The sequence below is a fragment of the Phaseolus vulgaris genome, chromosome 4 (genome assembly GCF_000499845.2).
Source record: "Phaseolus vulgaris cultivar G19833 chromosome 4, P. vulgaris v2.0, whole genome shotgun sequence".
Lineage (NCBI taxonomy): Eukaryota > Viridiplantae > Streptophyta > Magnoliopsida > Fabales > Fabaceae > Phaseolus > Phaseolus vulgaris.
In genome coordinates, this window is record NC_023756.2 from 31,929,855 (window position 1) to 31,943,601 (window position 13,747).

The 13,747-nt window shown below is 35.1% G+C and overlaps 1 protein-coding gene across 1 annotated transcript; it reads left to right on the forward strand.

Annotated features, from left to right (window-relative positions):
* Positions 1–1,619: 1,619 nt before the first annotated feature.
* On the forward strand, positions 1,620–2,087 carry LOC137838664 (uncharacterized). Its single transcript, XM_068647896.1, has one exon. It carries the CDS (start codon positions 1,620–1,622, stop codon positions 2,085–2,087), a length of 468 nt encoding a protein of 155 aa, XP_068503997.1.
* Positions 2,088–13,747: the final 11,660 nt, after the last annotated feature.

Consider the following 13,747-nt stretch of genomic DNA (forward strand, 5'->3'; position numbering starts at 1 on the left):
TGCACAAAAAGTTGTCACCTTTGTCATGTAGCCAGTTCTAATTTGTGGTAAAGTCAAGATTTTTATTAAAATTTGTGGTAAAATCAAATTTTTTATCAAGCAACGTGCACGGGTACTGTTAGCGAGGGTGTCAAGGCTTTTCATCCAAAAAAGTTGTCTCCTTTTTCATGTAGCCAGATCTAATTTGTGGTAAAGTCAAGATTTTTATAGAGAAACGTATGTGAGTGCTGCTAGCGGTAGTGCGGTAGGGTCCAAAGTGTCTTTTTTTTGGAGTTTTGTGGAACTTAAAGAATGGCGGAGGCCTCTACCGGTTTTTTGATACCTTGGGGTTGTTTGAAAGAGAACAAAGTGATTCCAATTAAGAAGCGGTTGCTACGCAAGGACATAGGAAAACCTATGCTTAGGCCTTGGGCAATACTTGTGGCATCCCTTTGTCCCAACTACCTACACCTTGTATTTAGGGGGACATGGTTGCTATTCGGGTTGAAGAGGAAGATTACTTGGTTGGTCTAAAGGATTACTTAGAATCTACAATTTGCCTTTGGAATATTGGAGACCAAGGGCGATATTTTCCATTGCTAGAGGCATTGATACTCTTTTGTCTTTGGATGATCATACCATATAAAAGAATATGGGTTTGTTTGCTAAATTGTTGGTGGATATTGATCTTTTGTCCCTCTTCTAAATCAACTCTTGGTTTACCATTCAGGCTTTGCATTTATAGCCGACGTGGAATATGAATGACTCCATCCATTTTGCTCTCACTGTAAGATGATTGGGCATGAACTTTCTCAATGTCACGTGATTCATGCTCAGGATCGTGTTAGATGAATATTCATGTATAACATTTTTTACCGATAAAAATAAATATATATAATAAATAAATTATTTGTGGTATAGATTTTTTGAAGTTAAAGTTAATATAATAGAAAACTAAATTAATTTTGGAGATAAGATTTTTGCTATGTTCTCTATCCTCCGAAGGGTTTTGGTGCAGCTAGGGTTTGTGTGGGTGACCGTTCATTCTCCAACTTGGTGATCGATGGTGGTGCAGGGCTCGTGGGTGCTGGTCAGTGGTGACATGGTAGTCTATCGAGACGCTGGTGGTGGCGCGACAACTCTCTACGTCTGCATACAATGTGTATTCTTTTCTTAAATATTTTTCTTTGTAAAGGTGTGTTAATATGCTTCTAGGATAGAGTTTCTTAAAGTAGGACTTCAAAATTTCTTCTTGGCAATTCTATTGCACAAAAAATTTGCCACCTTTTTCATGTAGCCAATTCTAATTTGTGGTAAAGTCAAGATTTTTTATCAAGTAACGTGTGCGGGTGCTGTTGGCAGGGGTGTCAAGGCATTTCATACAATAAAAGTTGCCTCCTTTTTCATGTAGCCAGATCTAATTTGTGGTAAAGTCAAGATTTTTATAAAGAAATGTGTGCGGGTCCTGCTGGTGGTGGTGTCAAGGCATTGCACACTCAAAAGTTGCCACCTTTTTTGTGTAGCCAGATCTAATTTGTGGTAAAGTCAAGATTTTTATAGAGAAACGTGTGCGAGTGCTGCTGGCGGTGGTGCGGTAGGGTCAAAAGTTTCTTTTCTTGGAGTTTTGTAGAACTTCGAGAATGGTGGAGGCATCTTCCGGTATCTTGATAACTTGTGGTTGTTTGAAAGAGAACCCAGTGATTCCAATTAAGAAGGCGATTGTTACGCAAGGACATAGGAAAACCTATGCTCAAGCCTTGGGCAATACTTGTGACATCCCTTTGTTCCAACTACCTACACCTTGTATTAAGGGGGACATGGTTGTTATTCGGGTTGATGAGGAAGATTACTTAGCTGGTCTTGAGGATTGCAAGACCCATCTACATGGTCGGATTATGCTCTCTGAGGGGGATAAACCTCTCACACACCTTGCTTTGACTAAAAAGTTGCAGCTTATGTTGAAGGCTATTGGACCGTGGAAAGCAATCTCTTTTGGGAAGGGTTTTTATGAGTTTGAGTTCTCTCCTTTAGAAGACATGCGGTGGGTTCTCGAGATTTGTTCATGGGAGTTATCTCCTGGTTTCTTGAGATTGTTTGCCTGGACATAAGACTTTGTTTCATCTACTATAAAGAGTACTAAAACCCAGGAATATTAGAGACCAAGGGCTATATTTTCCATTGCTAGAGGTATTGGTAGTCCTTTGTCTTTGGATGATCATAACATGAAAATGAATAGAGGTTTGTTTGCAAGAGTGCTGGTGGATATTGATCTTTTGTCCTCTTTTCCAAATCAGTTGTTAAACGTTCAGGCTTTGCATTTATTGCTGATGTGGAATATAAATGACTCCCTCCATTTTTCTCTCACTGTAAGATGATTGGGCCTGAACTTGCTCAATGTCACGTGATTTATGCTCATAGTCGTGTTACTTGATCTCAAAATAAGTCTTCTCAAAAGAAAATTCCTAATGAACGGGAACAAGAGAACAATGTTTCCATCTTAGATGCTACTATCATTTAAAATCACCAATTTTCATGCTTTTGTCCTCTTCATCTCACAACCTATTTGAAGCCTTTTTCTGCAGCTTCCAAAATTATTTCTTTATAAAAAGGACTCCTCAGCTTGATTAAAAACCTTCTCATTTGGAACTTCTTCTTCCTAGTTGCTTTCACCAGAATCCTCCAACCTTCTATGTGTAAAAGAGTGAATGGAAGATTTCGATGTTGTATTCCATACTTATGCATTAGCAATGGATCCCATCTCCGAGTGCCTATGATGCAGAAAAGTTATGCAAATTGCTTTGTTGCATAGTTGTATTGCTGAAGTTGTGATGGACATCTATGTTTATTTGTAGTAGCCATGCTGATGTGAGTTGATTTTAGGATTGCACATTTTATGGGTTACTCTTTTGTTTATGAGTTTTAAGATTAGCAATTATGGTGAGAAACCCAAATATGATTCTCACAGGACACAAACTTAACCAAGTGGTTAAGTAAGTGTGAAGGTGCATTTCTAGAGGGTAAAGAGAAAACACAAGTATGGTGATTATGATGATGAAGGTGCAGAAATAAAAGGCATGAAAAGAACAATAAGATGATGAAGAAAGCCAAACATAAATGAATAAAAGTATGGAAGAATGACGTAAGGAAAAGAAAAGAAAAACTCAAAGGTGAAAAGATTAAGAGATTCTTATGGAATAATGAATCATGCCACTTGGAGGGGGAGGAGACTCCAAGATAAGTGGTGAACAACCGCCACTTGAAGTGCTCAAACACCCAAGATAAGACCCAATTTCTAGGAGACAAAGCTCACTAAACACTTCTGCAAAGTTTCCTTTCTATTTCAAATTCAAGTGTCAAAATACATGAGGCAAAACACCCTTTATATAGGAGAGAGTGACTTGGGGAGCAAGAGTGAGAGGGGTAGGGGTGTAATTTATGAGAAACCTTCTAGAAGGTAGATCAAAGAAACCATAAACCTAAGTGCACATGTTATTAAAGGTAGGCTTGGCACAAGGCCAAATTACTAAGCACAGTTTACTCAAATTACTAAGCATACCCAACTCTGGCTTATTCTTCTATTTGTACCCTTAAAGTGAGCCCAATTTATTTGCATAAACTTGTCGTTTAAAAAAACTAAAAGAAAGAACATATGATGCTCTAGCCTATGTCCAGTTCTTCTTATTTTAAGGTCCTTCTGAAGTTTGGTGGGACCTTGTCTAGGATGCCGAGATGACTAGCTTAATTGTGAAGTGTATGTCGTGTATCACACGCACCTGCAAATAAACTGCATATGCAGAATCTTTGCGCGCGCGCGCGCGCACACACACACACACACACACATATATATATATATATATATATATATATATATATATATATAAACTACCTCCTTTGCAATTTAGTTAACAAAAAATAGTGAAGTTAAGCAACACCCTTGGTTAAGAATTTAGGTATTTATCTATAACCTCCTAATTGCCATGGTTAATGCCATGTCTAAAGATCACATAACACTATTCCCTGCATAGATTATGGTTTCATATTATCAAGATACACTACAACAACTACCACTATAACATTTTTTTTTTACCAGCAAAGAATTAAACAAGGAGGATCCAACCATGTAAAAAAGGTGCAGATAACACTGAACCCAGAGATGATATTAGAAACATAAAACTTCCCATACTTAACAAAAGATTGTAAAACAGTATACAAGGTAGGTTGCAACTAACCTATTGAAGGACCACACACAACAAAAACATAAGCTAATCCACATAGCCTAGAGAAGCTTTTTTGAACCCTTTCAAACCTAACATCTAATTGTGGTTGTTAGTTTGTGGTCTGGAAGTTTTGCATTGTGTTTTTACTTTTGGTATTTGTTTCCTGCACAAACTAACATACTTCTTTCTACCTTTTCTAGCTAGGACCTACTTTGATTATTTTGTTAAAGACTTTATGCAGATAGATAAACTACAACAATTGTACCCTATGTCAATTGTTATACCATCGTATAGAAGTTTAAATTAACCTTTTATAGTAATGATAACAAAATATAACTACAAAAATATAATCAAAATAATTATGGCCCAAATTAAAGAGTTACTTACTATAATCAATGAATTGATTACAGATACACTCTTTGGAACTATTTAAATTATTTATTGATTAGGTTTTTTCTTTTCAAACAACAAATTGGGTACATGTAGGACTTATGTTAAATAACTCTAAATTGATTCATTTTGATTAATTGTTGATCAAATTAAAGTTTATATTAACATCAATCAACAATTGATTAAAAGGAATTAGAAAGAATTTAGAAATTTTGCTCTAAAATTATTGTTGAAAAATCCAACGTCTTCTTGAGAATCAATCAAATTATATGCATAATTAACACCAAATTCTCTTCAAACATGAATTTATAACTATATATGAATATAACATGGATTATCTCTTAAAATAAGAGACAAGCACGGTAAATATAAAAATTTGCATGCAATTAATATAAAAGATAGGGGTAAAAAGGATTTGAATAAAAAGACCTTAATTTCACGCACAATAAAAGACTTTCTTATTGTGTGTGTGTTTTGTGTGTAAAAAATAATTGACTAGAAAAATCTTAATTTCACGCACAATAAAATACTTTCTTATTGTGTGTGTTATGCGTGTATGTGTTGTGTGTTGTGTTGTGTGTATGTATTTTATGTGTAAAAAAGAATTGACTATAAAGAACTTAATTTCACACACAATAAAATACATTCTTATTATGTGTCTATGTGAGGGTGTCATGTGTGTGTGTGTCGTGTCGTGTGTGTGTGTTGTGTGTAAAACGAAATTGACTAGAAAAAACTTATATTCACGTACAATAAAATACTTTATTATTGTGTTGTGTGTGTGTTGTGCGTTGTGTGTGTGTGTGATGTAGTATTACTACCAGAGATGGATAATGTAAAAATAATGTGATGTCAAAATTAACGACAATATGTGTTAGAAAGGATGGCTTTAAACGAGAGGGGGGTGAATTGTTTATAGAGGGTTTTCGCAAAATTTTAAGTCAAGAATGAAATTATCTCGAGAAACAAATGATAAAGAATTCAGTTTGCCAAAACACAAAGCAAAAACAACAGCACCAGAAAAACAATCGGTTGTTTATACTAGTTTGCAAATATCAAAACAGAATTTTAAGAGATTAAGGATAGAGAGAATGCACAAAAATGTTTATACTCGTTCACTCTAAACCCAGAGATACATCTAGTCTTCTCAGAAACCACTGAGGAATTCCACTAAGCAATCAAACCTAGATCACTTACAACACAACAAAGAAAGTAACCTTGATCCCCTCAAGACACGCACTTCTCTTGGTCAACACACCAACACTAAGAATGCTGATCTTGATCCCCTCAAGAACACACAACACTTCTCAACAAACACACAAGGTTCTTTCAACAGATACAAGGATTACACTTGTTACAGAAACAAATCTGAAATCAATACAAGAGAAAATCCTATCTCACACTCTTTGATCAAACTCAATCTCTAAGCAATCTCAACTCTTTCAAAAAACAGTAAGTTTTCAAAATCTTAGAAAAACCCAAATAGGTTTTTCAATTTGTAAACCAAAGTTGTTTGTTATCAAATCTTAACAATCGGTTGTTTCAATACATCAACCGGTTGTTTTCTCTTCATTCATCATCATCAGCATATTGAAGATCAAAGATCTAGTTCTGTACTACCTCAATCTATTCATCTAGGGTCATGAAACGTGCATCCATGCTGTCAAACCTGTTATCAATCCTCTGGAAATTGCTGACACATAGATCATGGAGATTCCTTTGATTCTCCGCAAAACTATCAAGTCCATTAACCATGAATCTCTCAAAAAGTGACATGGTTTGCATTCTTTCTTCTTGATTTCCAGCACCAGCACTAAGTCCAGCATCTTGATGTGCTTCAGGTAGATCTTCATGTTGAAAATCCATATCTTGTTCATGATCAGCAGCAGCACTAGATGAGGCTCCAAAGTCACCATCTTTGCTAATCCATTTGCCACCTCCTATGGTGAATCCCATTTTACTGAGAGATTCATTGTTCAACTCTTGAGTTGACTTGACCAACTCAGATGTTTCATCCTCTAGGTTCACTTCAAAATAGAGCAGAAATTTAGAAATCAAAACAACATATGGATAGGGATAGTCACTTAAACTCATTGCCTTTTGCATGAGCTCTTTGATGATGTGTATCCAATTAATTTTGATCTTCTTCATAATGCAGAAGATGTACACCAGATCCTCCTCTGTAAGCACTGAATGATTGCTCCCCCTTGGAGTTAGAATCCAAGTCACAATGAGGGCTAGCAACCTTTCATCAAGCCTTAAGCCACCAACCGAACAAGTCCTAACTTATGCATTTTGGTTCTTCAAGTAGCTCTTGTAGTATTGAACTTTGTTGAAGTCCTCCACTACTCCAAGGTTCCCCTTGTTAATTCTGAGGCCTGAGTACTTTAGACCAGCTACAACAGTCCACACATCATGTGTAAACTCCTTATCTACACCTTTTACATGAGAAACAAGGTTGTTTCCTTCAAACTTGAGATTTGTGTAGAAAACTCTTATCAAATCTGGACAGATATTCCCTTTCATCCCCAAGAACTTTCTAAGGGACTGATCTTTGAGGAGCCTTCTGACATTGTCCAGCTTTTGGCTTTTCAGCCAAACAAAGCAAACAACTTTAGGGTTGTTTATCACTTTGGTGTTAGTCTCAAATCTATATCTCTCAATTAGATCATTATCACCAGAAAACCATCCTTCAAGCCTTCCTCCAGACCTTACTGCTCTGGATTTGACTCTTCTTGAGGTGGGAGGAGTTGAGTCCATGATGGTAGAGAAGAAAACAGAGAAAAGCTCACACAAGATTTTGCAAGAGATGTTGCAATTGGTTGTTCTTGTGGAAGAGATCAGTTGCAACAGATTTTATAGCATAAACAGAATCATAAAGCATTCAATGACATGAGTGGGTACCAGATTTCCAGAGAGAGTGATATGATTCCAATAGCAATATATCGATGATTCTTTGACATTTTATGGAATCAACTTGAGTTGGAGATTGAATAGGCACTTTTATAGAGATGGATCAATGTTCTATGTTTCAAAAACTCACCAAAACTTGCACCAAACACCAAACTCACATGGAAGTTCCATTTCTTGCCAATTGAACCGATTAAATTGAACAAGAAAGTAAATGAACCGATTGAAACTCTAAAGAAAGCAATTGAACCGAACAAAACATGAAAAGAAGCTACTGAACCGAATTAAAACAGTGAGAAATTGAAAAGAACCGAACAAAAGTGTAAGAAAAGGAAGATGAACCGATTAAAAGAAACTACACTTGTTTTGGAGTTCATATGGACATGGAAATGGAAGAACTAGATGGAAAAGAGAGAAGACTTATGTGGTTGAAGAACTTGGTTGATGAACACGCCACTTGAAGTATGAATGCTCCAAGATAAGTGTGGGAAGCCGCCACTTGAGAGAACCAAGACACTCAAGATAAGACAAGGTGTAGGAGAAGACAAAGTTCTCACAATTCTCTCTCAATTTGAGTAGAGTTTCTCTATTACAATTTCCAAATCTGCATTATGAAGGACCTAAGCCCTCCTTTTATAGGAGCAAGGGCTGGTCATGAAGCTTACAAAACAAGCTAACCAAAAGTCCCTTGCATGCTACTCACTTCTAGCACCTAAAGTGAAGCATGAAGAGTCACCTTCTAGAAAATTCTAAACTAATGCCTAAAGATGCTTTTACAAAAGAGGTATCTAAGGTTTCCCTCTAAGCACCTTCCTAAAAACTATATATTTAAACATTCTACATTTTATAAAAGAAACTATAAAGAGAGATATTTATTTGAAGCTCATTCTTTGACGGCTTGTAGACTTCTTTGGCTTTAGGCTTGATCCTTACTTTATTTTATGTCTTCTTTTAATTTTGAGAAGACTAGAAGGAAGAACTTCAAATGTGAGGGTGGATGTCCTCTTCCTCCCTTAATAAAAGCCTCCTTTATTTGATTCTCATCGTACTCCTCGAGTTGGAGAGAATTCGTCCACGAATTCTGAATCCCTGCATATAACAAAGTCAGTTTAATTTTACAATTAAAAGTGGAAGAAAAATGTAAACATGACTTATCATTTGTAAACAATGGGAGTTCAGAAAAGGAGGTTCTATAAACCGACCAAGTTGGAAAAATTTGTTTGGGAATGATGATATCTTTTGGAAAAAGACCTCTTAAATGGTGAAAACCATTAGGAGGTATGAAATCATCCCTAACACTTTTTAACCAAGATGGTGTTGAAATAGAAACCTTGGGTAATGAAAAAGATAAGGAAGGAAAACACCTTGAAGGTGAAAGGATAAGACTCATGTCAACTTGGCTTTCTTTGTCCTTTTCATTTTTACGTGAGGGAGGTGGGTGAGGTAGGTCTTGTTTTACCTTGTTTGTCATTAAGGTTTTTTGTGGACAATGAAGAGCTATGTGCCCAAAACCTAAACATTTAAAACTTTTTATATTGGAAGTTTTGGTAGGTGACTTAGGAGTAGAAGAATTTGTAGTAGAAACTTGTTTTGTAGACGTGGTTTTCAAAAGATATAATTCCATCTTGATGGCTATGCGAAACACTTGCTTCAAAGAAGAGTACTCATTTAATTCTATAAATTCTCTAATATCTCTTCTTAAACCACGGACAAACCATTTTATCTTTGACTTTTCATTAGCATGCATATTCATTTTAGTCAAAGTGGTTTCAAAATCTTTAAAGTATTCATCTACCATCCTATGTCCTTGAGGAAGCCCTTGGAACTTCAACAAGTGTTCCTTCCTAGAATGAGGAACAAACCTCGCGCGCATATACTCTTTCAAAGTATTCCAAGAAACCACGGGAGGTTTCTTGCGATATATAATGTCCATTACAATTTTATGCCACCATTCTTTGGCATAATCACTAAATTTTATGCCACAGGATCTCAAATATTTGTTCACACTTAGCCTCCCAATCTAAATATACATTAAGATCACTAGAGCCATTAAAACAAGGAAGCTTGACCAAAGGTAGCCTAGCCTTTGCATCTTGGTAGATGCCATTTCCATGGTGATGTCTCTCCCCTTGGTTGTGATGTCTATGTCCATGGAATTGGGGTGGAGTCCTCCTTCTCCTATGGTCTTCTTCACGGCCTATGTCATTGGAAGAACCTCTTGTTGAAGGTCTATGTGCATGATGCTCCTCATGGATAGAGTGAGATGGACTAGCTTGTTGCACCTCCATCTTTTGCAATTTCTCTTCCAAACGCCTAATGGTGCGTTGTGCTTCATGTAATTCACCAAGGACCGAAGCTTCCTCCCTTAATAAAAGCCTCCTTTATTTGATTCTCATCAGAGAGGGGACTTGATCATGCCCTGCACAGAAAACATTAGAAAAAGAAGAAAATCACATGGTCTTCACATGTGATCTTTGACTAGTCATAAAAGCTCTTGAATTTCCAAGATTTTGGAATATATTCCATTATGACTGTTGTAACTTCTTTCTGAGCATGATCAGCTTTCAACACAGTTTCATTCACCAAGGATTCTTTCTTTAGTTTGATCTGCAACGGATAGAAATTTAAAATAGAAATTAAATTGGTTTCTTCACAGTGTTGTCAGAGTCAAAACAATCGGTTGTTTCGAGAAAACAATCGGTTGTTTCGAGAAAACAATCGGTTGTTTCGAGAAAACAATCGGTTGTTTTTCTGCAGCAGTAAAACTCATTTTGAATTTTTAAGCATGAGCAAAAATAAATCAAAGCAGATGAAATTGAACACTTTAAAGAGGTTATACAAACATGTAAATGAACTTAAAAACAAAAATTAAGAACAGAGATAAGGAATGTCTTATCCTTTGTGTTGTTCTTTCAATGAGCCATGTGCTTTGAGATCAAGAAGCCTTATTTTCACTGTTGAGGGCTTTTGGACAGATACAGAACATTGATTCAGCTTCAATTTTGGTCTTTTTCTTCCAAAAACTTGATCAAATGACTCAGTCCTTCACACTTCTTTAGATTTCCTGCACAAACATGAGTTCAAGCAACAAGATTTGGCTCATTCACAAATGTGGGTCCAATTGATTTCTCTTTCTCATTTGGAACCACACATCCTTTAGGAATCCATTTCATGTAGCCTCTAGGAACAGAAAACTTTCTTATTTTGCAGAATTTAACAGAATGGCCCTTTTTCATGCAGTAAAAGCATGTAACAACCGGTTGTTTCGACTTAACAATCGGTTGTTTTACTTGCTTTCTTAAAAAAAATTGAAAACTTATCTTGTTTGTTTTGTGGATTAAAGCCTAAACCAACATTTCCAAAAACACAGCTTTGAGATGCCAAGACATTCTCGAAGTTAGATTTCCCTTTTGAAAGCTTGTCCACAGTATCAACAAGATAATGCACTTTCTTCTCAAGGTTTTCACAATTTTTGCAAATGAGAGTGTCACACTTGCAAGAAGAATTTTTGAAATGTGTTTCCAGATTTTTTAAATCCTTTTTAGATTTTTCAATCTCATCTTCAAGTGCTTTCACTCTCTTTTCCAGCCAGCTGTTAAGTTCTTTCAATCGGTTTTTTGAAAGCACCAATCGATTAGCTTCATCGTGAGTTTCTTAAAAAGCTTCAAGCAATTCATTATAATTTTGTTCATTTAAGGAAGCACATGAACTTACATCACTTGAGCTACTTGACTCATCATCATCTTCGACAATTAGGCATAAGTTTGCCTTTTCTTCCTTACTTGATGATGAACTTTTATCATTATAAGCTCTTCTTGAATTACCTTTCTTCTCATGTTTCTTGAAGTTTCTCTTCCTTCTGTTGGGACATTTAGTTTTAACATGACCCTTCTTTTTGGATTCTGAAGAGAGAAATTCAGCAGAAGATTCTTCTTTTTCCATCAATGCACTCCTTGGATTTTTGTGATGCTCTTTAAGGGTATTCCACATTTCTTTGGCATAACTACATTCTGAAACCTTAAGCAATTCATTAAAATCAAGTGCAAATACAATGATGTTGATAGCTATACAATTAAGATGTTCAGTTTTAGAAGAATCGTTTTCAGATATAGGCATGAGATAGTTCTCTGTAATGACATTCCAGATTTTCCTATCTAAAGCTTCAACAAAGAATTTCATTCTTATGCACCACAAATCATATTTCATACCACAGAGCAAAGGTGGTTTGCTTAAACAGGCACCTTCCCCTAAAGAAAACTTTTCAGCCATTTAAAAAAGATTTAGGATCAAAACTTGAATATCTTTCAAGAACCAAACTATTGATGTCAATTGTTAGAAAGGATGGCTTTAAACTAGAGAGGGGTGAATTGTTTAAAGAGGGTTTTCACAAACTTTTAAGCCAAGAATGAAATTATCTCAAGAAAAAAATGATAAAGAATTCAGTTTGCCAAAACACAAAGCAAAAACAATAGCACCAGAAAAACAATCAGTTGTTTCGCAGAAACAATCGGTTGTTTATACCAGTTTGCGAATATCAAAACTGAATTTAAAGAGATTAAGGATAGAGAGAATGCACACTCATGTTTATAGTGGTTTACTCTAAACCCAGAGCTACATCCAGTCTTCTCAGAAACCACTGAGGAATTCTACTAAGCAATCAAACCTAGATCACTTACAACACAACCAAGAAAGTGACATTGATCCCCTCAAGACACACACTTCTCTTGGTCAACACACCAACACTAAGAATGTTGATCTTGATCCCCTCAAGAACACACAACACTTCTCAGCAAACACACAAGGTTCTTTCAACAGATACAAGGATTACACTTGTTACAAAAACAAATCTGAAATCAATACAAGAGAAAATCCTATCTCACACTCTTTGATCAAACTCAATCTCTAAGCAATCTCAACTCTTTCAAAAAACAGTAAGTTCTCAAAATCTTAGAAAAACCCAAATATGTTTTTCTATTTGTAAACCAAAATTGTTTTTTATCAAATCTTAAAAAACTATTCATTGCATTTAAAGATTGGTCAAATCATTAAAAACGGGAGCGTAAACAATTGGAAAATCATTTAATCCTCAGTCAAAGCACAAAACAGTTTTCTGTTATGGTACCAAAACAAACAATCGGTTGTTTCCACGAATCAATCGGTTGTTTTGGTTTTCACAGCAAGTCAACCATAAAAACAGTTTTCAACCTTTTCTAAAAACACACCTAAGTATAAAACAATCAGTTGTTTCGACAAAACAACAGGTTGTTTTTCACTTAGCTTGAAAAAAACTTTTCTTTTAAAAAGATTGAGAATGCCTATGTTTTGGATTCAATCAAGAGTGGATTACATAAATAATCTACCCCAGATCCAATCTAAGACAGCTCAGCAACATCAAGCACAGCCTAGCCTTCAACATCCTTCAAAGGGGTTTGGATTCTTCAAAGCTTGAACACCACTTGGTTCAACAATATGTAAAAAAATAAATTTATAATATGTCATGTGTAATACAATAGAAACAAATAATATATAAATACTTGTGTATAAGGATGTAAGTATTGAATAAAAATATATTTATGTATGTAATTCTCTTGTGATAATCCAATAGAAAATAAATATTGTTTATGAAATGCCTCATCAAATACTTTTCAGATCATGAGATCGTCTACTAAATTGATCATTAAAAATTAAGAACTCTTAGAAAGTAAAACAAAATATGGTTAGACGTTTACAATACTATATACTGCAAATACCGGTACATACATCTGACACTTGGTGTAGAATGTACAACATATTTTCTTATTTCATATTATTCTGCCTTTTCAAACTCTTTAAATGAGTGTTGAATATGTTCTCAACTTCTCAATTTTTGTTCAGAACTCCACTTTTACGTAATACACATTCAAAAAATTTCACTTAGCTAAAACAAAATATGAAAGTTGTGTACATGAAACCTTCAAATTCACCAAACATAGATGTTTTAGAACAACCACAATAAGTTAAAAGAGAGTAAAAAAGGGTGTTACAATTTTTGTTCTTCTTTGAGGTTAATAGTTTAAATCTCTCGTTTGTTTTTGAATTTGATATTATATGTTTTTGGATATTTCAATCACAACAAAGCATTAATGTCTCCCTTAAATTCTTATTACCTAGTCTTGATATTGAAACTATGTTAATGTGTTAATTAGATGTATAAATTCATAATTTTGAACATTAAATTTAATTTTAATAATTAATTTATTAGTATAAATGGA